The following is a 27,986-nucleotide window of genomic DNA, read 5'->3' as shown; positions in this document are numbered from 1 at the left end:
ACAAGTACTTGAACACACAATCATGTTTCTTGTAGGTCTGACACGTTTAAATGTATTCAAACTCATTAAAAGTCACATCACATCTCATAACAGTCCGTCACATCATTGGTGAGTCTGTCTCCCGATCCTTCTCTGCCCTCTCTCCGTCTTCCTCCACACCCGGAGGAGGAGAAGGAGGGGGAGGAGGAGGAGGTAGTGGTAGTGATGAGAGGTCAGGGGTCACACTGAGGAGATCTGGGGGGAGTGGAAGGACTAAAGCGGGATGAAGGAGTCGGAGGGAAGCCCTGAAGCCCTCCCAGGCGTCTCTGTCCCCTTCTGCTGCTTTCACCTACAGAAGAGAGGGACAGCTGCTGGTACTTATTCTTCCCTTATTTCAAAAGCTGTGCAGATGATTACATTCTCAGGATGGAGAGAGACACTTTACTGGATTTTATTGGACTGGCCTTTTCAAAAACACTCTCTTCATAATGACAAGCTGAGAAAGAACCCATGCATGGCAGCAAAAACAGCCTTCATGAAGGTGTGAGCGAGCCTTTAAGAAGGCTTTTCTAGCTCTGCATTGCAATTCTGTTTCTTTCTGAAGAGTGCCTCGATCTGTTTTAACCCTTTAGAGGAGGCATGGCCAAAGTACGGCCCGGGGGCCAATCGCGGCCCAAGCTCCATTTATTTATGGCCCCAAGCTTCCATGTTAAAATGTGTTATTTATAGCACAGATATTAATCACATTCTGAATCATCTGCACATTTGCATTTTCTTTCAAGCGCACAAAAAAACAGAAGTCAATCCAGAAACGTCTCAAAAAGCTTCATATGGACTACTTTTATAAAGCCAAAGCTCTGGATATCTTGCAAGAATATAATTAGGAGGAAACACAAGAACTCTTAAAGTTGACAGGTTTTTCAAATGAATGTAGAATTAATGCATGTCTATTAATGCAGAAAAGGCAAAATTTGGTGCATAAAAATAATTCAGAATGCAGGACAATAATTACTTGGTTCTTAAATTGTTGTCTGCTGGTCAGAAAATACTTAAAAACAACATGAAATAGAAGTGCGATGAAATCCAGATCATGATCCTGCCATAGAAATATAATGATACAAAGATTTTCCAACATTGCCCGACCTGAATGAAAAACATTCTCCTCCAGAACAAGATAAAGTTTGCTGATGTTTACGTGGCTTGTGGAGAACTGAGGACTACCTAGTTACTGATTTATTGAGGAAAAAATGTAAAATAATTGTTATTAAAGGCCCTGTGAGGAGTTTTGAACTGGCTGAGAAACAGACTGAAAATTATACTGATGCCTCTTTGTGACCTTCAATAGCAAACAAGACCATCAGCAGCAACACTGACACCTTCTCTGTTGTCATTTTTAATGCCTGAAACCGCCCTGAGGGGGTAGGTGTCAGACCAGATGATAGATATCTCGCTTCAGAAACAGCCTTTATTTGACTGTTTTAATGGAAAATAATCACATTGCCTGATAAAGTTGACTCTTAAAAGACAACAGGGTGAGGCTTTTGTTGAAATCACTACTTTTGCATGTTTAGGACAAGAGATAAGTGGTATCACTTTGTCCACAAGGGGGCGCCAGAATCGATACACAACAAAAGTTCCTCACAGCAGCTTTAAATAGAGTTTTCATATATATAACTTTTATGATTCCTAAGTCTCAGTAGGAGCCACTGGCCCTGAAGTATTCTGACAACATCAAATGTGGCCCTCTCTGAAAAAAGTTTGGACACCACTGCTTTAGAGTTTCTGTGTTTCCAGGCAAGGCAAGGCAAGGCAAGGCAAGGCAAGGCAAGGCAAGGCAAGGCAAGGCAAGGCAAGGCAAGGCAAGGCAAGGCAAGGCAAGGCAAGGCAAGGCAAGGCAAGGCAAGGCAAAAGGCAAGGCAGCTTTATTTGTATAGCGCATTTCATACACGAGGGCAACTCAATGTGCTTTACATTAAAACATTAAAAGCATTGGAAACATCCAGACAGGCATAAAAGAACACAATTAAAATGACAAATATGATAAAACAGAAAAGAAAAGGAAAATTAGAAATATATTAAAAATGACATTAAAATTTTAATTTAAAGTGGGTTAAAATAATCTAAGATAGGAAGGCAGTGGTAAATAAGAAAGTCTTAATCTTTGATTTAAAAGAGGTGAGAGTTGGAGCAGACCTGCAGCTTTCAGGGAGTGTGTTCCAGATATGTGGTGCATAATGACTAAACGCTGCTTCACCATGTTTCATTCTGACTCTTGGGACTGAAAGCAGACCAGTACCTGATGACCTCAGAGGTCGAGGTGGTTTATAAAGCAGCAGCAGATCAGCAATGTATTTTGGGCCTAAACCATTCAGTGCTTTATAAACCATCAGCAGGATTTTAAAGTCTATTCTCTGACAGACAGGAAGCCAGTGTAGGGATCTAAGAACTGGAGTGATGTGGTCTACTTTTTTGGTCCTTGTTAGGACTCGAGCAGCAGCATTCTGTATGAGCTGCAGCCGTCTGATGGACTTTTTAGGGAGTCCTGTAAAGACCCCGTTACAGTAGTCTAGTCTGCTAAAGATAAATGCATGGAGGAGTTTTTCTGCATCCTGCTGAGACATAAGTCCTTTAATCCTTGATATATTCTGAAGGTGATAGTAGGCGGACTTTGTAAAGGTCTTAATGTGGCTGCTGAGTCTATGATTACACCAAGGTTTCTGGCTTGGTTTGAACATTTCATCGTTGCAGATTGGAGCTGAGCAGTAACCTTTAACCTTTCTTCCTCCAAAAACAATCATTTCAGTTTTTTCTTTGTTTAACTGAAGAAAGTTCTGTCTCGTCCAGTCATTGATTTGTTCAATGCATTTACTCAGTGTTTGTATGGGACTATAATCCCCTGGTGATATGGTGATGTAAATGTGTGTGTCATCTGCATAGCTATGGTATTTTATTTTGTTGTTTCTTATTATCTGACCTAAGGGGAGCATGTAGATGTTGAATAGCAGAGGCCCCAGAATGGATCCCTGAGGTACTCCACATACGATTTTCATCCGCTCAGATGAGGCAACCTTTTTCTTTTATAAATCATGCTTTTGAAAATACTTTCAGACATATTTGACAACAAATCAGTGAACATTGAGCATTTAAAAACAAAAACAAGCATTCCACTGTGAAATGACAGATAGTAGATTATATAGTGCTGCTTGTGTTACTCACTCTGGTCTGTTGTTGTCTCTTTGCCTCGGCCTCAGCAGCCAGACTCTGCTGTAACTCCACTGGAATACTGAGCTCGTCTCTGACAGAAAATCAAACACAAGCCTGGTCAGCTGCAGGATCTAAGCTCACCACAAATCTCTCCATCTTCTTCTCTTCCATCTCTCTACTATAAGTCATGCACTTGTTTTTTTTTTTCTTATCTGACTTCCCTCAGCTATTTAGTTGCCTGACAAAGCCAGAATATTTAACTGTGGTCTCACATGTCCGCTCTTTCCACTCTGATGCCCCAGCGGCATGCTACAGAGTCCACGGCCGCTTGTATCTGCTCCCCGGTCTTCCTCCTGTGCAGCAGGACATGGCTGAGCGTGTGCTGAGCAAGGATGTCTCTGACCACCGCCTGAACCAGAGTCTGCAGCACCGTTGTCAGACCGGACAGAGCTGAGCTGCACAAAGCCACGTTCTCTATCTGGTAATAACACACTGCACTCAGCTCTGGCCTCAGGAGGTCCTTTGTCACCACCTGGGTGCAGAAAAATATCAGTTATCAGTCATGTGCAATCAAACTGTTCATGGGAAAGAAAACGGCATAAACAGTAAGCATCTATTCAGTTCAAATAATGTTCCTAAGAGAGGAACATGTGTTGCTCTGTACCGTATGAAGAGGAACCTTCAGCATTTGCAGTCGGATGTCGACCTTGTGGCACACATCTAAAAATGGGAGGTAGAAAAGAAGACCTAGAAAGAGGAGGAGGAGGTTTGATCAGAAGACAGAACTGAAATCATGCTTTTAATACAAACGTTAACTTTCCAAATCAAGCAAATCTCAAGCTACACACTTTCAAAGCAGAATCTAATCTACAATCTTTATCATCACCGTCTGACAGACGAGCTTAGAGTTCACAGTAACGGGTGACAACCTGGTCCTCTGGGTCTTCCCCGCAGTAGGTGACCCAGCCTGAAGATCACAGCTCTCTCATGCTCCCTCACTACCTGTCAATCAAAGTGACGGATGTGTGTCAGCACGTAGAAATGAATGATGGGGATGGATGAGGTAGAACTGATATGCCAAACACGTAGCAGACAGAATGGTCAGAGTGTGAGGACATGAAGATATTTTTTTGTTGTGTTGACTGAGTTCATGAGGTTAGAGAGCCAGGATACAATGTAAAACTCTCCTTATAATGACTCATTACACTCTTGACAACATTAGTAAGTCCAGATAACTGTGCATGTTTGACACTGTATGCTTGGATGGAAACACCTGCCCAGTATTTCTTTTGAAGATGGCATTGAAGTTGTGCAGAATTTAGTCTCTAGATGAAGCTTTAAGCTCATTACTCTGACAATTCATCCACACACCAACTTCTCCCAGTATTTTATCACATACACTACCAGTCAAAAGTTTGCACACACCTTCTCATTCAATGCTTTGTATTTATTTTAACTATTTCCAACATTGTAGATTAATACTGAAGACATCAAAACTATGAAATAATCTGGTTTTGCCATAATCTGGATTACAACAGTAGTCAAATAGGGCTATCCATTGTGTTCTAACCCTACCTCTGAACAACACAACTGATGGTCTCAAACACATTAAGAAGGCAAGTCATTCTACAAATGAACTCTTGACAAGGCTCATGTTCATTAGAAACCATTCCAGGAGACCACTTCATGAAGCAGACTGAGAGAATACCAAGAGTGTGCAAAGCTGTCATGAAGGAAAAAGGGGGCTACTTTACAGAATCTAAAATATGAAACATATTCTGCTTTGTTTAACACTTTTTTAAAAATTTGATAATTCCATATATGTTCTTTTATAGTTTTGATGTCTTCAGTATTAATCTACAGTGTTTACAATAATTAAAATAAATACAAACCCTTGAATGAGAAGGTGTTTCCAAACTTTTGACTGGTAGTTTATGTTGAATAAATGAAAGATGACTCTGAAACTTTTTGTGCAGCTGTCTTAGCCAGGACTCTTTTTTAAAAGAGACTTTGTATCTCAATGGGAACAATCCTGATAAAATAAAGGTGAAATAAAAAACTGAAATAAAAAATACCTCCCAGTTCTGTCTGTGCTGTCTCAACTCAACTCAACTCAACTCAAACTTTATTTATAGAGCACGTTTAAAACAACCGGAGTTGACCAAAGGGCTGTACAGATCAAAAGCAGCACAAATGACAAAAATAACCCAAACAGTGCCAAAGATACAATACTAACATACATAAACACAGTGCAAATATATATATAAAATAAGACAGAATAAAATAAATTAAAATGTAATTAAGATTTTGCCAGATGTCCACTCAACCTTGATTAAAAGCCAGGGAGAAGAGGTTTGGTGTGTGGTGCAGTTCTTACTTTGACACAGAACCAGATTGAAAAAGGAAGAAAGATGAGAACCAGAGCCAAGACAAAGACCATCAGCAGCCATTCTAACACTCCCAGGTTCTTCCGTTTCAGACCTGCAGAGACAAATGATGCTCAGCTTAAATACAACATACAGGAGTGAGCCACTTCTCAAGAGAGCCCTATATGATGCCCAATTTAAACATCACGAAAAAAATCAAGTAATTTGCATCAAATTGTATTTGATGAATTATATTTATGTCTCATTATATTAATTTGTTTACAAGGTTCAAGGTAGACCCTATAAATGAATAGAATACATAAACACTTAACCTAAAAGCCTTTTGTAAATGACTTTTTAAAAAAACATAGTTAAAAACCAGCATGTTAAAAAGAAGAGTGTAGTTATGTTTGCATGCTGTCACAGCAGTAAAGTGCTGAGGACAGACTCGGGTAGAGAGTTCACAAGTCTCACGGTTTCTGGAGAGAAGCCTTGTCGTTCTGGCTTTGAGGCATTTCATTACTCTTTGTTTAATAATGTTTATTTTCTAGAATGTATGACTCACATTTTGTTTCCTTAAAGACAGTTCCAGGTCACAAATTTCTGGAGAACAATGAACATGAGAAAAAAAACACAGGAAATATCTGACATTAAACCTGCTGCATCTCTCACTCACCATCCTCCTCTGCTGCCTCCAGGAGCCCCAGGTTCTCCTCCTTCACCTCCTCCTCTCTCACGCTATCTATGTCCACCACAGTGGATTTCACCCTCAGCTCAGTCTCCTGCTCAGCTTTCAGGTCATTTAGCCCCGGCCTCTCCTTCAGCACCCTCTCTTTCCTCTGTGATGATGCCTTTGGGACTCTGCCCTCCTTCAGTGGCCTCTCTCTGTGACTTCTGGGGGGTGCTGCAGGTCCTCTTTCCCTCTCCTTCCTCAACATCACACTGGGTCGTGGTGGGAGACTGGGGCGGACTCTGGAGGAGTTCTCCATGTTGGCTGGAGGCTCTGCAGTGGAGGGCATCACAGAGATGGCTTCAGTTTGATGGACGCTCTCAGTTGAAAACAGTTGAACTTTTGCAACATCTCATGCTCAGCAATGTCACTTCTTGATCACGGACCAATCAGAATCAAGGGGGGCGGGGCTTCTGATATCAACTTTGTCAACAACAATGACTGAGGTCCTGTTTTTTAGGTTTCTTGATGTAATGCAAGTAAGAAGCATTTTAAAACAGACCCACCGGTCACTACCTAGAGAAGTGGAAGTGCTGTGGGACAACTTTGACTGAATTTGAGGTCATAGGCGCTCCCAGCAAAATACAACACCTTTTTTTGGACACGGCCCCTTAACAATGCAAACATAGTTTAGTAATAAGTTGATCTACAAGCCAAAAACACCTTTTCTATCTTTACTCCATAACCTTTAAATATCTCAGTCTGCTTGTTTTGATTCTGACTTTGGTGAAACCAGAGCCAAGCCAAAGGACAGGGTTTTTATTCCAGCGTCCAGAGTTTAAAGAAAGTAATTTCAAAGACACTCAGGGAGTCAAAGTGTGTCTTAAAAGGGAGTATGCTGACTCAGGTCTTCTCTTCTTAAAGAGCTGATGCAGTTTGCTTTTACAGGGAGGGGCACACACGCTCCCCTCTATTGGCTCTTTAATTAAACTTATAATGAATTATGTGGCCCACATGTTCTCCTCTGATGGTGGGCCGTAATGTAATTGTGATGACACCGAAGTAAATGGGCCATCAGCACTGTTTAAACTGGTGGGGTTGATGACTGTATATTCAATATTTGAATCAACTTTGTTAGAGGTAAAAAAAAAAATCATGTTAAATGTGAAACGTAACTTTAATTGTATCACACTGCTGATCTTGTTCTTGTGAAAGCAGCATTTGCTCAATGTGAATATTTGCAGCGAAAATTTTTAAAATTTGTCAATTTTGATGTAAATTTTAAGTATTCTCTGTGATCTATCTTTGGAAATGTTAATTATGGGTTCATCAATAAAAAAACATTGAGTTTCCTTATGTCATAAACAATGCCAATTAGTTGTTTTCCCCTAATTTATATTTTCCACAGTAACATGCATATAAGTGACAGTACTGAAAACAGTTGTACAACATGAGGGTTAGGATTAGGGTTTGGGTTAGGGTTAAGATTAGGGTTAGGGTTAGGGTTAGGATTAGGGTTAGGATTAGGGTTAGGGTTAGGATTAGGGTTAAGATTAGGGTTAGGGTTAGGGTTAGGGTTAGGGTTAGAGTTAGGATTAGGGTTAGGGTAGGGTTAGGGTAAGGGTTAGGATTAGGGTTTGGGTTAGGGTTAGGATTAGGGTTAGGGTTAGGGTTAGGGTTAGGGTTAGGATTAGGGTTAGGGTTAGGATTAGGGTTAGGGTTAGGATTAGGATTAGGGTTACGGTTAGGGTTAGGATTAGGGTTAGGGTTACGGTTAGGGTTAGGATTAGGATTAGGGTCAGGGTTAGGGTTAGGGTTAGGATTAGGGTTAGGGTTAGGGTTAGGGTTAGGATTAGGGTTAGGGTAGGGTTAGGATTAGGGTTAGGGTTAGGATTAGGGTTAGGGTTAGGATTAGGGTTAGGATTAGGGTTAGGATTAGGGTTAGGGTTAGGGTTAGGATTAGGGTTAGGGTAGGGTTAGGATTAGGGTTAGGGTTAGGATTAGGGTTAGGGTTAGGATTAGGGTTAGGATTAGGGTTAGGATTAGGGTTAGGGTTAGGATTAGGGTTAGGGTTAGGGTTAGGGTTAGGGTTAGGATCAGGCTTAGGTTTAGGATCAGGGTTAGGGTTAGGATTAGGATTAGGGTTAGGGTTAGGATTAGGGTTAGGGTTAGGATTAGGGTTAGGGTTAGGGTTAGGGTTAGGATTAGGATTAGGGTTAGGGTTAGGGTTAGGATTAGGGTTAGGATTAGGGTTAGTGCACCAGAACCATACTCAAGCAAACAGAACCAGAAGCAAACTCAACCAAACAGAACCAGAACCAGAACCAAACTCAACCAAACAGAACCAGAACCAACCTCAAGCAAACAGAACCAGAACCAGAACCAAACGCAAGCAAACAGAACCAGAACCATACTCAAGCAAACAGAACCAGAACCATACTCAAGCAAACAGAACCAGAACCAGAACCAGAACCAAACTCAAGCAAACAGAACCAGAACCATACTCAAGCAAACAGAACCAGAACCAGAACCAAACTCAACCAAACAGAACCAGAACCAACCTCAAGCAAACAGAACCAGAACCAGAACCAAACTCAAGCAAACAGAACCAGAACCATACTCAAGCAAACAGAACCAGAACCATACTCAAGCAAACAGAACCAGAACCAGAACCAGAACCAAACTCAAGCAAACAGAACCAGAACCAACCTCAAGCAAACAGAACCAGAACCAACCTCAAGCAAACAGAACCAGAACCAGAACCAAACTCAACCAAACAGAACCAGAACCATACTCAAGCAAACAGAACCAGAACCAGAACCAAACTCAACCAAACAGAACCAGAACCATACTCAAGCAAACAGAACCAGAACCAGAACCAAACTCAACCAAACAGAACCAGAACCAACCTCAAGCAAACAGAACCAGAACCAGAACCAAAACCAAACTCAAGCACACAGAACCAGAACCATACTCAAGCAAACAGAACCAGAACCAGAACCAGAACCAGAACTCAACCAAACAGAACCAGAACCAACCTCATGCAAACAGAACCAGAACCAGAACCAGAACCAAACTCAAGCAAACAGAACCAGAACCATACTCAAGCAAACAGAACCAGAACCATACTCAAGCAAACAGAACCAGAACCAGAACCAAACTCAAGCAAACAGAACCAGAACCAACCTCAAGCAAACAGAACCAGAACCATACTCAAGCAAACAGAACCAGAACCAGAACCAAACTCAAGCCAACAGAACCAGGACCAACTTAAGCAAACATAACCAGAACCAACCTCAAGCAAACAGAACCAGAACCATACTCAAGCAAACAGAACCAGAACCAGAACCAAACCCAAGCAAACAGAACCAGAACCAGAACCAAACTCAAGCAAACAGAACCAGGACCAATTTAAGCAAGCAGAACCAGAACCAGAACCAGAACCATACTCAAGCAAACAGAACCAGAACCAAACTGGAGCAAACATTATTAATGTCCTCAGGTTGGCATTGAGTAAAATCAGATCCCTCAGCTTGGATGGACTGATCTGATTTCTCCTCTCAGTGAGTATTTGCCCGGTCTTTGAGAAGAACCCTAACCCTCTCAGAAGGAACAGATTAAGCCACGATACACAGCCTCCTCTCCATCACCTGTATCCTATATCCTCACATGTGATTGGCCGCATGGCCGCCATGCTGACCAATCAAAACAAAGTTCTGCTGTGAGCAGAGCTGGGGCCGAGCACTGAGAGAGCTAAGCAGGTAAAGGAAAAAACTGGGAGCCGGCTCTCTCTGGATGCGAGCCGGCTCTTCTGATCCACTATAAAGCATCGGCAGGGGGGTCTCAAATATTAAAAAGGAACCATTTTTATTTTATATGTTGATTACTCTAATTAAGGCAAGTAGAATAAGTTTCATATCGAAAAAAAAACACTTTTAACAATTTTTTTTTTATGACTTTTGAATTTAATATATATTAATTTTTATTTTTTTGCAGCATGCTGTTAATCGTCTCATCTCACACCTACCCTGTCATATTGCTTCAAGTAAAATCCCTCACAGACAAATAAACAATCTTCCTCCTGATGGTCTGATGTGCTTTAGTAAGTCATGAAGAGGCATTAGGTCACATTTCAGTTTGTTTTTTAACCGGCTAAAAATCCTCACAGGAGCTTTAACTCTCCATCAGAAGGAGAGGTCATCATCATCATCATCTCTGCTTAATATACGATCTTTGATTCAGAGAGTTCGGCCTGGACCAGGTTTCTGCAGGAGGACCACTTAATTAACTCAGTGAAGAAACTACATTAGTTTTATTTCAGCTCAAAGGAGATCATTTATGCATGCTTGTGGTCTGTTGACAGAGAACCACACACAGCTGTTTCTTCGTTTTCCTCTTGCGTTGCTAATGTCACACAGAAACCTGGAACCTAGAACCTGTAACGTGTAACTGCTAGCAACAGGTGTGGAGACTGAGACAACGACCGGAGAGGAAGCAGACATGGATCCTCGGGGTGAGTCTGGAGTTCAACATGCATTTTAAAAACGTGACTAAGAAAGGAGAGTGTTTAAAATTCTGCAGAGGAGGACTCTGTTTCAGTATCTGACTTCCATGCTCAAATTACAAAGCTCTTCTATTCTGCAAGGTTAAGGTTAGCTTTAGCATCAACTGTTGCTAATTCTACAGCTGAGCCATGTGCATGTGTCTGAGAGGGTCTGCAGGTTTTACTCAGATGTGACTCCCTCTTTGGGGTGAGGCTGTGTTTTTCTGCCAGTGCATTGATAACATGATTTAAGACTCACCTTTTTAATCTGGCTTTTAACTTGGAGTAATTTCCTTTCAGCCCTGGATTGAATTATTACCATTATGACCATTGTTTTAATTTTTTTTTAAATTGATTTTATTTTATTCCATTATATATTTTATATTTTTATATTTTATTTTTTGGGTATTTATCAGATTTTACTTTATTGATTTCATTTAATTTTATTTATTTTTTCTGTTGTTTCTCAGATTTAGTTTTATTGATTTTATTATAATGATTTTATTTTATTCAATTATATATATTATATTTTTATATTTTATTATTTGGGTATTTATCAGATTTTACTTTATTGATTTTATTTAATTTAATTTTTCCGTTATTTCTCAGATTTTGTTTTATTGATTTTATTTTTTAGTAATTATCAGATTTTACTTTATTGATTTTATTTAATTAGATATTTCTGTTATTTCTCAGATTTTATTTTATTGATTTTATTTTCTTGATTTTATTTTATCTCATCTTATTATATATATTATGTATTTATATTTATTTTTTGGAGTATTTATCTGATTTTATTTTCTTGATATTTTATTTTATTTTTCTGTTATTTCTCAGACTTTTATTTTTTTATAATTTTTTAATATAATGATTTTATTTTTTGGGTATTTATCAGATTTTACTTTAGTGATTTAATTTAATTTAATTTTTCTGTTATTTCTCAGATTTTGTTTTATTGATTTTATTTTCTTGATTTTATTTAATTTTCATCTTATTATATATATTATATTTTAACATAAATTTTTTGGGTATTTATCTGATTTTATTTTCTTGATATTATTTTATTTTATTTTTCTGTTATTTCTCAGACTTTTATTTTATTTATTTTTTTAATATAATGATTTTATTTTTTGGGTATTTATCAGATTTTACTTTAGTGATTTAATTTAATTTAATTTTTCTGTTATTTCTCAGATTTTGTTTTATTAATTTTATTTTAATGATTTTATTTTTTGGTGTTCATCTGATTTTACTTTATTGATTTAATTTGATTTAATTTTATTGATTTTATTTAATTGTTCTATTATTTCTCAGATTTAATTATTGATTTTATAAGATAAGATAAGATATTACTTTATTGATCCCCCGGGGGGGAAATTCAGTTGTTACAGCAACCCAGACATAAGTACAATCAAGAAGAAGTTTCAATAAGTACAATAAAATAAAATAAAATAAGATAAGTAAAAATAAAAATACAATACAATTTAGATATATACAATGTTACAATGATATTTAGATTAAATAGCAGTAATAACAGGCAGTATTAAAAATGATTCAGTAGTGACAGGTTGACATGGAGTGATTATGGTTGGTTCTGCTGCTGTTTTCTACTGATGGCAACAGGCAGGATGAACCAGGAAGAAATCATGATGAAGCTGAAGAAGGATGTCCGCTCCTTGCTCATTTCATCAAAGATGGGCTTGGAACCGGACCAGCTCAGGCGAGACTATGCTGCCATGTTGGGATACCCAATGCCCCTGAAACTCCTGGGCTTCAGGAACATCGTAGATATGGTAAGGGAGATGCCTGACGTGGTTTCTGTGAACTTCAGGCCGGATGGAAGTTCATTCCTGAAAGGTAAAGCTGTTCTTTTTCTTTTTCAAGCTGAATTTCCGTCTGAGGCTTCTTTTACTTTATGCAATCTCTCTTCCATGACCATCATTGCAGCTGTAAGTGACGAGTCCACTCGCAACATTGAAGAGCTTGTTGCCAAGCAGCGATCGTCCAAGACCAACAAAAAGGTCTGGAGAGGAGGCGGCAGCCACTACTCTCCCCGCACCATGGTGCTTCCCAGAAGAGGACGTGCTCCTCCTGCTGTCCCTCCTTTTTTGAGGTCACAGCTCCGGATTTTGCTCTCCCAGGTATGACTGGAGGATGTCATGTGCAGTTCTTATTTTGATATTGATGTGTTAAAAAGAAAGTTGAAAGAAAGGAGAGAGCCCTGAGAAGAAGAGTCATAGAAGATGCAAAGTAACCCTGAGTGGTTGTTTGATTCAGATCAGGGTGGACGCTCACAGATATGTTTGAACACTTCATGCTATAATGGTAAAAGTTAAATGATTGTTTTGTCCACCAACATGTGAAAGCAATAATATTACCTCCTCTCGCTTTAAATGAAGCTTCCACAGGATATCATCATGTGAAAGTAAAACTGCGTCTGCTCTCCTCCAGAGTCCGCTCAGACTGTCAGAACTTGAAACCTGCTTCTTGCGCTGCTTCGGTCACCCGCTGCGAGTCCACGACTACGGCTTCTACTCCACTGGAGAGATGCTGGAGGCAGCAACCGACCTGATCTGTATCCAGCAGACCAGACTGGGCTCCGTTCTGGGTCTAAGGGAAAAAATGCAACCCAGGCCACTGCTCATACCGACCAGCCTGCCAAGGAGGACTGGACCAATAAAGTCAGAATCTTCTATAGCGGAAAGGTCGGCCGTTAGGAATGTGGACCCTAGAGACCAGATTCCTGTAAAACCTGCAGCTGCAGGTGGGTTTAGGCTTCCAAGGAAATCCACCGATTTCAGGAAACATTCATGCATTCACACATTCACACATTCACACTTCAAAGTTGACACATTTGTTCTTCTTCAACTGAAGTCACAGTGCAGCAGATTCCTCTGAAGCAGCCCTCTACTGAGGCTGCACCGGGCTCCGTCAACAACAACGTGACATCAGTCAGTAAGAAGACAGAGACGGTGGGAAAGAACCAGGAAGTGGACCAAGAACTCCGCCAGGATGGTCGTCTGTTTCAGAAAAGTGTCTTGAAGGTTTGTATTCTTTTATACAGCATGTTTTAATCCTGATGTTTTTATTCTTTTTCAGGCAGCATTTTATATTTTATATTTCTGAACTTTTGATTCTTTTAACCTTTTTATTGTTGTTGGTTTTATTCCTCCAACATTTTTAATATTTTTTAAGTATTTTTAATCTGTTGGTGTTTTTTTTCTTTTCTTTTTTCCTTTTAATGTTTTATTTATTTTATTTGTTTTGGGGTTTTTTTAGCTGTAAATAATGTTGTATTTCTTTATTTGTTTGGGGTTTTTTTTAGTCTTAAATAATGTTTTATTTCCTTTTTTTATTTCCTTTTTTTTAGCCTTAAATAATGTTTTATTTTTTTTATTTATTTTGTTTCTTGTGGGCCCTAAATAATGTTTTATTTTACTTTTTTTGGTTTTGGATTTTTTAAGCCTAAAATAATGTTTTATTTTACTTTTTTTGGTTTTGGATTTTTTAAGCCTAAAATAATGTTTTATTTTTTTTTTAGCCTTAAGTAATATTTTATTTACTTATTTATTTGTTTGTTTGTTTGTTTATTTATTTATTTATTTATTTATTTATTTATAGCCTAAAATAATGTTTCATTATTTTATTTGTTTTGGGGTTTTTTTTAGCCTTAAGTAATATTTTTTTTACTTTTTTTGTTTGTTTGTTTATTTATTTATTTTTAGCCGCATATAATATTTTATTTCTTTTGTTTGTATTGGGGGTTTTTTGGCCTTAAATAATGTTTTATTTTTGGGGTTTTATGTTTTTATTTCTTTTATTTGTTTTGGGGTCATAATCTTTTTATCTTCCTTTATTTTTCTGTCACTTTGAGGATTTTTTTGCTGCAGTTTTTTAAACTTTCAGTCATCGTCTTTTTCACATTTCTCTTATTAGTTTCTTTCTGATTTGTAAAGCACTTTATACACTGTTTTGAAAACTGCTTTACAAATAAAGACTATTATTATTATATAATGATAATAATAAAAGTAAGATATTATCTGCACGTTAACTTTTCTGTTCAAAGTAAGACACAAGGGACCAGAGAAATTGTGTTTGTGTGTGAAATCTGCATTTTTATTAACTCCACAATCTACACACTCTGGTTAGCTCATCTCAGGATAACATCAAGACTCTGAATCACATCAAGTCCTCATCAAGAGGTAGGAAAGGTTTTCTGTGCAGTTAGGCATGTAACTTCTGGTTGTCTTTCCTCTTCAGCTGGAGGAGGATCTTCGCCAGCAAATCCTGGAGAACGGAGTGGCCGGCACGATCAGCCAGGAGCTGAAAGACAAGCTGAGAAAGGTCAGAGCTCTCGTTACGTTTGTGGACAGAAATGTGATTACTTTGCTTTCAAGAAAAAAAACACAAGCGATGGATGTTTGTAATTAATTTAAATCCCTTCATGTGTTCATGATCTCCTGCAGGTTGTCGGACAGAACAGTGGAGGAGTGTCGGTGCACGACCTGTCTGCAGAGTACAAGGTACAACATGAAAAGTCACACAATGCATGTGTTAGCTTGTTTGTATTTTGTTACTGGAGCTTCAAAAGAGTCTTAAAGAGTCTTAATCTAGAAAGTAACTCTCACGTTAAGCCAACCTTCTATCCTCAGAGGCTTTTCGGCGAGGACCTGCCTCTGTCACAGAGCGGCTTCGTCAGTGTCACAGAACTGGTCGGTGCCATGAGTGACACCCTGCACCTGAAGCCTGTAGGAAGTCAGAGTGGACAAAACTGGATAGTCATTGACATACAGGACAGGGATGATACACAGTCAGGTGTGTGTGTGTGCGTCAATTATCCATAGAGGGCCTCATGATGCCAGAATCCCACACAAGTCTCTGCAAAATTCACTCCTCTTTATTTGCCTTCTCATATTCTGATGTGGATAACTATCTGTGAATATCTGTGAACATGTGACAAAGCTTCAAACGAGTGCAAGATGTGTTTTCTTTTGTTTGAAGAATTTAGAGAGAGCTGTGGAGAGTCTGCCTGGGAAGGAGGACTGGATGCAGACGATGGGCTCGTCCCGGCAGACTTCGATAACGAGGATGCGGAGATCAATAACAATTCCAAGACCTACGAAAGGGTTAGGTTACTTTGATTTTTTAAAATGAGACAAATACAGTGGGGCAAAAAAAGTATTTAGTCAGCCACTGATTTTGCAAGTTCTCCCACTTAGAAAGATGAGAGAGGTCTGTAATTTTCATCAGAGGTACACTTCAACTATGAGAGAAAAAATGAGAAAATAAAATCCAGGAAATCACATTGTAGGATTCTTAAAGAATGTATTTGTAAATGATGGTGGAAAATAAGTATTTGGTCAATAACAAAAGTTCAACTCAATACTTTGTAACATAACCTTTGTTGGCAATGACAGAGGTCAAAGTCTTCCCCAGGTTTGCACACACTGTAGCTGGTATTTTGGCCCATTCCTCCATGCAGATCTCCTCTAGAGCAGTGATGTTTTGGGGCTGTTGCTGGGCAACACAGACTTTCAACTCTCTCCACATATTTTCTATGGGGTTGAGGTCTGGAGACTGGCTAGGCCACTCCAGGACCTTGAAACGCTTTTTACGGAGCCATTCCTTCGTTGCCCGAGCGGTGTGTTTGGGATCATTGTCATGCTGGAAGACCCAGCCACGTTCCATCTTCAATGCTCTCACTGATGGAAGGAGGTTTTGGCTTAAAATCTCACGATACATGGCCTCGTTCATTCTTCCCTTAACACGGATCAGTCGTCCTGTCCCCTTTGCAGAAAAACAGCCCCAAAGCATGAGGTTTCCACCCCCATGCTTCACAGTAGGTATGGTGTTCTTGGGATGCAACTCAGCATTCTTCTTCCTCCAAACATGACGAGTTGAGTTTATACCAGAAAGTTCTATTTTGGTTTCATCTGACCACATGATATTCCCCCAATCCTCTTCTGGATCATCCATATGCTCTCTGGCAAACTTCAGACGGGCCTGGACATGTACTGGCTTAAGCAGGGGGACACGCCTGGCACTGCAGGATTTGAGTCCCTCTCGGCGTAGTGTGTTACTGATGGTAGCCTTTGTTACTTTGGTCCCAGCTCTCTGCAGGTCATTCATCAGGTCCCTCCGTGTAGTTCTGGGATTTTTGCTCACCATTCTCATGATCATTTTGACCCCACGGGATGAGATCTTGCGTGGGGCCCCAGATCGAGGGAGATTATCAATGGTCTTGTATGTCTTCCATTTCCTTACAATTGCTCCCACAGTTGATTTATTCACACCAACCTGCTTGCCTATTGTAGATTCATTCTTCCCAGCCTGGTGCAGGTCCACAATTTTCTTCCTGGTGTCCTTGGACAGCTCTTTGGTCTTGTCCATGGTTGAGTTTGGAGTCTGACTGTTTGAGGCTGTGGACAGGTGTCTTTTATACAGATAACCAGTTCAAACAGGTGCCATTAATACAGGTAACGAGTGGAGGACAGAAGAGATTCTTAAAGAAGAAGTTACAGGTCTGTGAGAGCCAGAAATCTTGCTTGTTTGTTATTGACCAAATACTTATTTTCAACCATAATTTACAAATAAATTCTTTAAAAATCCTACAATGTGATTTCCTGGATTTTTTTTCTCATTTTGTCTCTCATAGTTGAAGTGTACCTCTGATGAAAATTACAGACCTCTCTCCTCTTTCTAAATGAGAGAACTTGCAAAATCAGTGGCTGACTAAATACTTTTTTGCCCCACTGTATATATAATGTAGGATTTCTGTGCAGCACTGCTCTCTCTGACTTTGTTATAGGGGCCTGAGATGTATCCTGCCATTCAGCTGCACTGCAGCCCCGCGGTGCCTCTGGACGCCCTGCAGGGTCAACGCCTCAAACCTCCGACACGCCATGCTGCTCGAGAGCTGATCCCAGTGCTGGTGGAACACGTGGAGTCGCCAGGGAAATTCCACATCCGCTTCAGAAACCCCGAGGAGGGCCGAGCTTTGGAGGACATGATACTTGAGATGAGGTGATGGAAATGATAGTGGCTACATCGTTAGACATATTTTACTTTTCAGCATTTTTGTTTCTGGATGTTGCAAAGTCTGAATTCTCCACCTCTCCGCTTGTCCCCCTAAGATGGTGTTACACGGGTCTTGAGGTGTCCGAGCGATACCGCCTCCCGGAGCGGTTTGTCAGAAGGGGTCAGGTGTGCTGCGTGTCGCCCAGGGGAATGTGGTTCTACAGAGTGGTGATCCATCAGATCATCAGCCCCACCCAGGTGGAGGTGTACTATGTGGACTACGGCAACATGAACGTGGAACAGACGGCCAACCTCAAGTTCCTCAAGTAGGATCGACACATCTTTAATCAAACTGATGCGTGCCTGTGTGTTTGGACACTCCTCTGAAGTTCCCCTCTCTCATTCCTCAGATCATGTTATTCCATTCTTCCAGCACAAGCTGTTCCTTCATCACTGGCTGCAATTAAACCCATCAATGTGAGTCTGATCACTGCCTGATAACAAAAGCTAAGGTCATGTACGATGCATTTTGCAGCTGCTCACGTTTTCGCTCCTGCACATGTGAAAATATCCGAGCTGTCCATCGATGGAGTCAGATCTGGTTGTTCTGCCTTTTTGCAGGGCCGATGGACCGCTGAGGCCACGGCCTCCTTCAAGAAGCTGTGCTCTGATCGCACCCTGGTGGGCGCTCTGGATGGGTACAGCGGTGATGTGCTGCAGCTCTACCTGTGTGACACACACACTGCTACTGACCTCTACCTTCACGCTGCCCTGCTGAGCCAGGGTCACGGGACAGCCTGCAGCCCTGCAGTCAGTGCAGCAGTAAGCCACACACACACACACACACACACACACACACACACACACACACACACACACACACACACACACACACACACACACACACACACACACACACACACACACACTTCTTCTGTGGACATGATGAATACAGGTAATTGATTGGCTGGCAGGTGGTTTTTCACATTTTAGGAATGTTGGGGCGTCCTCGTCGCAGTGGTCTCTGGTTCGGCTCCCAGCCTTGAACATTTGCTGCATGTCTTCCCCCGCTCTTCACACCCGGCATTTCCTGTCAGTCTTTGGCTGTCCTATCTCATGAAGGCAAAAAGGCCCAAAATATAACTTTAAAAATTCAATTAAAAAAATACAGCTAGGAAGGTTTTTAATTTTTTATGATAATAATAATAATAAAAATACATTTTATTTAAAGGCTCCTTTCTGAGCACTCAAGGTCACCGTACAGGGCAGAGTTTAAAAACAAACAATATGAAAAATTAGGCTGACAAAATCAACAAGACATGATACAGTATAAATAATCAAATAAAAATAAAATGAACATTTACATTTATTTTCATTTAACAAAAGAATATTTATTCCCTTCATCCACCCAACCACCAATTTTACCCCCCACCCCCCATCCTAATATTATGATAAGAATGACAAGAATGAAACAAAAAGAATAAAATAATAATAACAATAATAATGTCAGTAACAGTAATATCAAAATAAATAATGATAATAACAATAGCAATAATAATTATAATATTAAAAATAAAGGCAGTAACAATTATATCAGAATGAAAAATATATATTATAATAATGATGATAATAATAAATAATATAAAGGTAAAGGCAGTAACAATTATATAAAAATGAAAGAATATAATAATAATGAATGATATAAAGGTAATAATAATAATAATGATGATAATAAATAATAAAAAAGTTAAAGGCAGTAACAATAATATAAAAATGAAAAAAAATAGATTATAATAAGGATGATAATATTAAATAATAAAAAAGGTTAAGGCAGTAACAATTATATAAAAATTAAAGAAAATATTATAACAATGGTGATAATAATAACTAATAAAAAAAGTTAAAGGCAGTAACAATAAAATAAAATAAAAAAATATATATAATAATGATGATAATATTAAGTTAAAGGCAGTAACAATAAAATATATATATATATAATAATAATAATGATGATAATATTAAATAATAAGTTAAAGGCAGTAACAATAATAGCTGGAATCAAAAAGAAAATAAATCTAGATATTCAAGCAAATACTTACACACATGAAAAAGATTGTAAATGAAAAATAAATAACTATAATAACTAATTTTCCTTTATTTTCACAGATTTAAAGCTGCTGTGAGGAACTTTTGTTGTGTATCGATTCTGGCGCCCCCTTGTGGACAAAGTGATACCTCTTATCTCTTGTCCTGTACATGCAAAAGTAGTGTTTTCAAAAAAAGCCTCACCCTGTTGTCTTTTAAGACTCAACTTTATCAGGCAATGTGATTATTTTCCATGAAAACAGTCAAATAAAGGCTGTTTCTGAAGCGAGATGTCCATCATCTGGTCTGACACCTACCCCCTGAGGGCGGTTTCAGGCATTAAAAATGACAACAGAGAAGGTGTCAGTGTTGCTGCTGATGGTCTTGTTTGCTATTTAAGGTCATAAAGAGGCATCAGTATCATTTTCAGTCTGTTTCTCAGCCAGTTCAAAGCTCCTCACAGGGCCTTTAACAATAAAACATTAATATTTACATTACCAAAAAAAACATTATATTTTCAGGACAGTTGGCTCAATTGTGTCTCAGTTTTTGGAGCGCATTTCCCCAATCCATCTGTTGGATGAGGGAGGTTGAAGGTAGAAGAATCTCTTAACTTCAGGACAATGATCTCTGAGGGGGCGGACCTAAGAGATGGAAATGTTTTAAGTGTTAAAAACTGCAGTTCCTCAAGTGTCCACTAGAGGCTGGCTCTGAAAGTGATGGAAACCACATACACACCCATTCAAAAAGACAATCTTTACAGCAGAAATAAACATGTTAACAGCCTGGGGATTTTTTCATAACGCAGCAGTTTCAAAGATATTAAGATTACAAGTTTTGCATAATAAGAGTCACAGCTGACTTGATTGACAGGCGGGAACACTGTAGCTGTTATCAAGGAGGCTCAAAGCCCGCCTCTTTGCCTCACACTAGCTCCACAGGTGTAGAGTTCAGCCTTTCCAATATGGCAGCAGATGTTTGATTACTTTTGATCCATACAAACTTTAATTACTTGATGCTTTCTTTGTCAGCTTTGTGCCCCAGTCAGTCCCGTGAGCCTCTATCTGGGGGAGGGAATGGTCGACCTGCCCGCTGTAGAAGAAGACACCACCTCGTCTCCAGAGGCTGAGAGCATCCTCAAACGATCCACATCTCAAAAGGTAATCCACAAACACACAGAGAGTCCGCTGCTGCTGCCGCCGGTCTGCATCAAACTCCTCGAGGTCGATGTCCGGCTGTATTATTAGGATGTTTGTGGAGGATTTGAAGCTTTAGTTCACAGTTCTTATCTCCGAGTGCACACTCTTTGTCTCTTTTCTGCTCCCTCCTTCTTCTCCTCTTTCTTGCCCAATCTTTTATTTGTTGCTTTGAAGCTTTAATTCTCCGCTGCCCACAGCTCTTATCTTAGCAGCCATACTGTTCTGAGAGTGCTGCAGGCCCATTGTACTGAACACACACACACACACACACACACACACACTCACACAGTTGCAGTGTCTGAAGGTCACAGCTTGGTGTGAGCTGATGCTAAAACAGCTGATGAGTGCGTGTGTTTAATGAGTTTGTATCTCTCTGATGGATCGTTGTTACACGGTCTCTGATTGCTCAAATAAATCCTTCATTTATTTTTTTGATGGTTTAATTTATTGAATGTTGTTAAAAAGTAACATAAGAGAGAATAAACTTAACATAGATTTAACTAGACTGAGGACCAGACTAGCATGGAGGATATAGTAGTGTTGTAGTCAAGACCACATTAACCGAGACCAAGACAAGACCAAGACTTTTAGGGATCGAGACTGAGTCGAGGCTGAAACGAAGGCAGGGCAAGACTGAGACAAGACCAAGACCAAGACCAAGACCATATATATCAATGAAAAATCATCATGATGAGAGTTAACAAAATAAAAGACTTCTGTTTATTTTATTTAAGTTTGCTTTAAATACAATTAGGGTTGCAAAGGGGAGGAAACTTTCCAGTGAATTTCCATGGGAAGTTAATCTGGGGAATTTTGGAAATATTCCAAATTTGAAACTTTCCATGAGAATTATGGGAATTCATGGGAACTAACTGTGAATTGAGGGTAATTTAATGGAAAGGTATCATATCCAAGCATAAATATTTGTTTTGTTATAAGCAGACATCCATCCAAAATAATTCAATTAAAACAGATTTATTTCAACATGAATGTTGAGTTAAAGGTGACATATCACGCTTTTTTCATCAATATATATTGGTCTAAGAGGTCCCCAAAACATGTCTTTAAAGTTTATGCTCAAAAAAACACTTTGAAATCAGATTTTAGTCTGCCTGAAAAACCCTCTTCTTCAGTCCTCCTCAGAACAGTCTGTTTTCCCTCTGACCACGCCCCCTCAGGAAGTGGGTGTGGCCTCGGCTCTCCAGCACGTTGATCTAATGTTTACATGTTGGCTGAATATACACGGCTGCTCACAGACCCCGTTACTTCAACCCTCTGAATCTGATCCAGAATCTGATCCTGACGGAGAGGCGCCTGCAGCAGGACCTTTCTGAACCATTGGTCACAGATTTAGTGTTTCTTGTTGTTTTATTTGTCAGTATGTCGACGTGTGTCTTGGTACACAGCGACAAACATGTTGCTATGTGGCTATGCTAACTAGCGCTAGCACTTTTCCATGATAAATAAAAATCATCCACTAGATCTTCAAATCTGCAGACGTGGGGAGTAAAACCGACCTCTGTGTTTATTAAGACAGCCTACAACTAGCATGCCTCCCTCCTAAGCTCCTTGTTAGCACACATGTGTGCAGGGAATGAAAAACGGAGGAGGGGTTGAGTTGTATTTTATACAGTCTATGGGCTGAACAAGCTCCGAGCTCTGACTTCCTGTTACAGACCGGATGGTGTTGTGACGTATGAAAAACACTGAAAACTGAAACGTCTGGTTTCAGCACACATTTACAGAAAGGTGGAGAAATCAGAACAGGGGCAGAATGGATTCTTTTCATTTTCAGGGGGTTTGTAGACAGGGACACATATTTCAGGTAGAGAACCATTAAAAAGTCCATTTAGCATGATATGTCACCTTTAACAAAAATGGAATCCCAAAAAAGTCCCATTTAAAATATTAAATGAAAAGAGCATCTTCCCTCAAGCTTCTCAAGCCTCTGCAGGATTCTAGAATCATCTGTGCTTCATGTGATGGAGGAATGCACAGTGCATGTAGGAGGCATGGTCTCAATAGCCCTGCAGTAAGCAGTGTGCTATATGCATGTGATTGAGGAATAGCAGAGATATTCAACTGTACTTGCATGAAATCTGGTTGTTTTAGTCAGGATTATGCTAAAATATATTTTCCCCAACTATATTTAAGTTCCCTATTTAGAGCCAACCTTCAATTTAGTAAATTCCTGGTTTACTCATGTTTATTCTAATGGAAAGTTTCCAACTTTGAAACCAAGACCAGTCTCTAGAACTACAACACTAGGATATAGGATAAGGTTTAAGATATGATAAGATAAGATACTCCTTTATTTATCCCACAACGGGGAAATTCATGGAGTTACAGCAGCAAACAAGAAGGTGTACCGTACAAGAATTTATTGCCTGAGTCGGCTGAAAATGTAATATGTCATTTGAAAAAAGGTTCAGTAAGCTTAAAGATGTATTTTATGTGTCTTTATGAATGAATGAAACCGTTAGCAGTACAAACAAAGATCACTTTGAAGAAGCATTCGACAAGAGATGATGTTTGTGCTTCAGGTTGCAGATCAAGAGTTGCCCGCCCTCGAGTTCATCAGAGAGCCCGAGGCCAGCCTGCCCATCCTGGTATGACCACCTGACACCGACCATAAGAATGATACTTTATTAGACCCTTAAAATCAGAGCTAGAATTAAATAAAATCACACAATTAAAGATTGATCTAAACTGTTGAATAGAAACTGAGTGTGTCAGATTGATATTTGGTGTATAATGTTTTACATACAGTTGTGTAAATAAACACTCCTGTGTTCTTGTTTGTTGTTGATGTGCTTTGTCAGGCCACAGATAACAACGCTCTGCTTAACGATGAGATCCTCAGCTGTCAGGAACTCGGCTTGGCCTCCATCTATGGCTTGCCTTCCGGCAGGACTTTCACTCCAACCTCCAGTCCTCTCGCACCACCCGACCTGATCCAGTCCAAGACGAGCCCAGCTCACTTTACAGCCCACCTCAAGGTGAGGAGACATGTGTTGTTTGGATTATGTTCTGATCATGTTTTGTTTTCATCCATTAAGAAGAGTCTTCACTCTGTTCTCAGACTCTGAGCGGGACTCCTACGACGGCACCATCCGGCTTTAATTCCAGCTCCTATCAGACGCCAAAGGAAGAGCAGCGCCGAGTCAAACTGGGTGTCCCCTTGTTCGAGGAGCCGCCTGCAATCCTGAGGACCTTGAGCTTCCACACCCCTGACCTGAGCCCAGGTACGTGTACACACGTATTTCTTTACACCTTTAAAGGCACATAATGCACACCGGTCATGAACTAGAGTTAATGGCATTAGTATTTGGATTCAAAGTCAGTAACACCGTCAGTCTGATCATGTTTGAGACTGTGTTATCATGTGAAGTGAGACAATTTGTGACTGAGCTCCATCCAGCAGAGAGTAGATCATAAACTTATACTAAAAAAATACCTTTCAGTTGAAGGGAAACACAAGTCTCTGTGATTATTAATTAAAGTCTCAGTAATTATAAATAACTCTGCATTATTATAATCATTGTTTCAACAAAATGTATAGATCTTATTTATTTAGTTATTTATTTTATTTTATCTGATCTTTTTAACTATTTTATTTTATTTGTAGGTATTTTTAATTATTTTACTGTATTGATTTTATTTTATTTAAGTATTTATTATTAATTATGCTGTTGTTTTTTTAATGTATACGTAATTGATTTGACTGTTGATTTGATTTTACTGTTGATTTTATTTTATTGTAAGTATTTATAATTATGTGTATTTATTTATTATACTATTTATTTTGTAATTATTTTTAGTAATTTTACTGTCTTAATTTATTTTATTTGTAAGCATTTCTTTTATTTTGTCTTTTAATTTTATTCACAAGTATCTTTAATTTTACTGTATTTATAAGTATATTTATTAACATTAGTGTCTATTTTATTTTATTTGTAAATATTATTATTTTTTAATTTTACTGTTTCGATTTTTTTTAATTTGTGCGTATACTTATTAACTTTACTGTATTGATTTCTTAATTTTTTTTTGTATTTTTATTAATTTTACTGTCTATTTTTTTATTTAGAAGTGTTTTTATCAATTGTACTGTATTATTTAATTGTATTTGTAAGTATATTTATTAACATTAGTGTCTTTATTTTATTTTATTTGTAAACATTTTTATTAATTTTTGTGTTTTGATTTTATTTTATTTGTACGTTTATTTATTAACTTTACTATATTGATTTATTTTATTTTTTTGTATTTTGATTAATTTTACTGTCTTCATATTATTTGTAAATATTTGTAATAATTTTACTTTGATAATGTTTTTATTTGCAAGTATTTATACTACATTTACTTTGTTAATTTTCTAAATATTTTTTTTTTACTAAATTGAATTTATTTTGTTTAAGTTATGATTGTCTTATTATTTTTCCCATTTCTGTCATTTTTTGTCTGTCTCCTCTTTTGTGAAGCACTTTGGGCTGATGCTTGTTTGTATGAAAGGTGCTATATAAATAAAGTTTAGTCAAGTTGAATTGAGTAACACAGACACTGAGTTTAATAGGATTCTACAACAACCATCATAAACGCTGCAAATGCACACAGAGGGAGAAGAGCCCTCTGTGCAGTGAGTCTGTGGATGCTGAGAGGACGTATTGATTTCCACCCTGCTGCTTGCTGCTGTAGACGTACCTGCGCTGAGAAGCTGATTCAATCAGACCTGTTACCAGAACTGTTTGACCCAACAAGCTGCTTTCATTGCTTTGCATTTATGCTGATGTGCACACACTGATGCTCCACCATGCTCCCACTTAATGTGAAACAGCAGAAGTAAGTGGGTCGAGGTGGATTTATCTGCAAATCATTTCTTGTGAGCTGTAGCGTTACAAAGTGCATTACACGGCCCAACAAACAGATGGAAACACGAGATGGAAACAGAGCGAGAGAAGTAGAAGAAGAAGAAGAAGAAGAAGAAGAAGAAGAAGAAGAAGAAGAAGAAGAAGAAGAAGAAGAAGAAGAAGAAGAAGAAGAAGAAGAAGAAGAAGAAGAAGAAGAAGAAGAAGAAGAAGAAGAAGAAGAAGAAGAAGAAGAAGAAGAAGAAGTGTGTGTAAGATCTCCAAATGGGACTACATTTAGACAAAGAAGATGACCCTAATTCTTCTTTAAAGGTGACATATCATGCAAAATGGACTTTTTAATGGTTCTCTACCTGAAATATGTGTCCCTGTCTACAAACCCCCTGAAAATGAAAAGAATCCATTCTGCCCCTGTTCTGATTTCTCCACCTTTCTGTGAATGTGTGCTGAAACCAGCCGTTTCAGTTTTCAGTGTTTTTAATACGTCACAACGCCATCCGGTCTGTAACAGGAAGTCAGAGCTCAGAGCTTGTTCAGCCCATAGACTGTATAAAATACAACTCAACCCCTCCTTCGTTTTTCATTCCCTGCACAAATGTGTGCTAACAAGGAGCTTAGGAGGGAGGCATGCTAGTTGTAGGCTGTCTTAATAAACACAAAGGTCGGTTTTACTCCCCACGTCTGCAGATTTGAAGATCTAGTGGATGATTTGTATTTTTCATGGAAAAGTGCTAGCGCTAGTTAGCATAGCCACATAGCTACATGTTCGTAGCCGTGTACCAAGACACACGTCGACATGCTGACAAATAAAACAAGAAACACCAAATCTGTGACCAATGGTTCAGAAAGGTCCTGCTTCAGGCGCCTCTCCGTCAGGATCAGATTCTGGATCAGATTCAGAGGGTTGAAGTAACACGGGTCTGTGAGCAGCCGTGTATATTCAGCCAACATGTAAACATTAGATCAACGTGCTGGAGAGCCAAAGCCACATCCACTTCCTGAGGGGGCGTGGTCAGAGAGCTCATTCTCATTTAAAGGCACAGACACAGAAAACAGCCTGTTCTGAGCAGGGCTGAAAAAGAGGGGTTTACAGGCAGACCAAAATCTGATTTCAAAGACATGTTTTTGGGGACCTCTTAGACCAACATATTTTGATGAAAAAGAGCGTAATATGTCACCTTTAATCCTGCATCTGGACTCTGTTACTTGTTTCCTCCTTCGCTCAGAGGATATCACCCGGCTTCCCTCAGAAACCTGATATTGCAAAAATGTTGCCTTTAAAAAGAGAGAAAATCTGCAGAGTCATGATGCAAAGTTTGAACCTCTTCCTTGTCACAGCTCTGTTGAATCTCTGTCACTTGTTGCATATCAGAGCCCTGGTGTTGGTTTGGCGTTCACTGTCTTTTTAAGATGAGGGAGTAGCATACAGACATCAGATCAAACATAAACCCGAGGATACCTTATGAATGATCCTTTTACTAATTCAACCTTTTGTCTTTTGTTTTCTCGTCCAGGCTTAAACGTCTCCTCCTTTCACCACTACCGGAGCCCAGGCATCATGTTTCCTCTGTTTGGGACCATGTAGGTGCAGCCTGCTTCATCCAGATCCCTACCAGACTACCTCAGAGACCACAGAGCGAGGAAGGAGCATTGACTCCCGAACGACTACACGACTGATAAACTGTCCACAGAGTGATTTATGGGCTGAAGGTGCTGAAAGCATTTTATCAGAAGTTGATTCATTTTAATCTGTCCTAATAAGTTAAATTGAATGTTAGGATCTGTTTCTAGGTTTGATGTTGTTTTAATTGTAGTACTTTCATAACGGCTGTAACGGCTTATCGATGCTTTTTGTTTTAAAAGAAACTTTTTTTCTGTGATGATTTATTTTTTTCAGAACACGACGGTACGTCTGTGATTGGTTACATGGTTTGATTTGCCTCTTTATTTTAATATTGCTGTTCTGAACGAGTTTAATACAATTCAATATGATGTTAAATGAACATTAGAGAAGAATTTAAGCAGAAATAAATCTAATTTTATTTTGAAAATAAA

The 27,986-nt window shown here is 38.9% G+C and overlaps 2 protein-coding genes across 2 annotated transcripts; one reads left to right on the top strand and one right to left on the bottom strand.

Annotated features, from left to right (window-relative positions):
- Positions 1-19: 19 nt before the first annotated feature.
- On the bottom strand, positions 20-10,919 carry nphs2 (NPHS2 stomatin family member, podocin). Its single transcript, XM_034707091.1, has 8 exons — positions 10,247-10,919; positions 6,226-6,552; positions 5,561-5,664; positions 4,113-4,185; positions 3,848-3,930; positions 3,456-3,715; positions 3,196-3,274; positions 20-328 (listed from the first exon to the last, which is right to left on the bottom strand). The coding sequence occupies exons 2-8, from the start codon at positions 6,536-6,538 to the stop codon at positions 98-100; spliced, it is 1,143 nt and encodes a 380-aa protein (XP_034562982.1). The 5' UTR covers positions 6,539-6,552; positions 10,247-10,919; the 3' UTR covers positions 20-97.
- tdrd5 (tudor domain containing 5) lies at positions 10,285-27,986 on the top strand. Its single transcript, XM_034707090.1, has 18 exons — positions 10,285-10,732; positions 12,386-12,619; positions 12,710-12,903; positions 13,214-13,526; positions 13,637-13,806; positions 15,023-15,106; positions 15,229-15,285; positions 15,415-15,577; positions 15,764-15,888; positions 17,571-17,785; positions 17,896-18,105; positions 18,190-18,256; positions 18,401-18,601; positions 20,896-21,024; positions 23,607-23,672; positions 23,886-24,062; positions 24,146-24,308; positions 27,446-27,986. Exons 1-18 carry the CDS (start codon positions 10,720-10,722, stop codon positions 27,514-27,516), a joined length of 2,652 nt encoding a protein of 883 aa, XP_034562981.1. The 5' UTR covers positions 10,285-10,719; the 3' UTR covers positions 27,517-27,986.

This window comes from Notolabrus celidotus, chromosome 2, assembly GCF_009762535.1.
Source record: "Notolabrus celidotus isolate fNotCel1 chromosome 2, fNotCel1.pri, whole genome shotgun sequence".
Lineage (NCBI taxonomy): Eukaryota > Metazoa > Chordata > Actinopteri > Labriformes > Labridae > Notolabrus > Notolabrus celidotus.
Note: the sequence above shows the minus strand (reverse complement) of the source record. Positions and strands in the feature narration are given on the sequence as shown.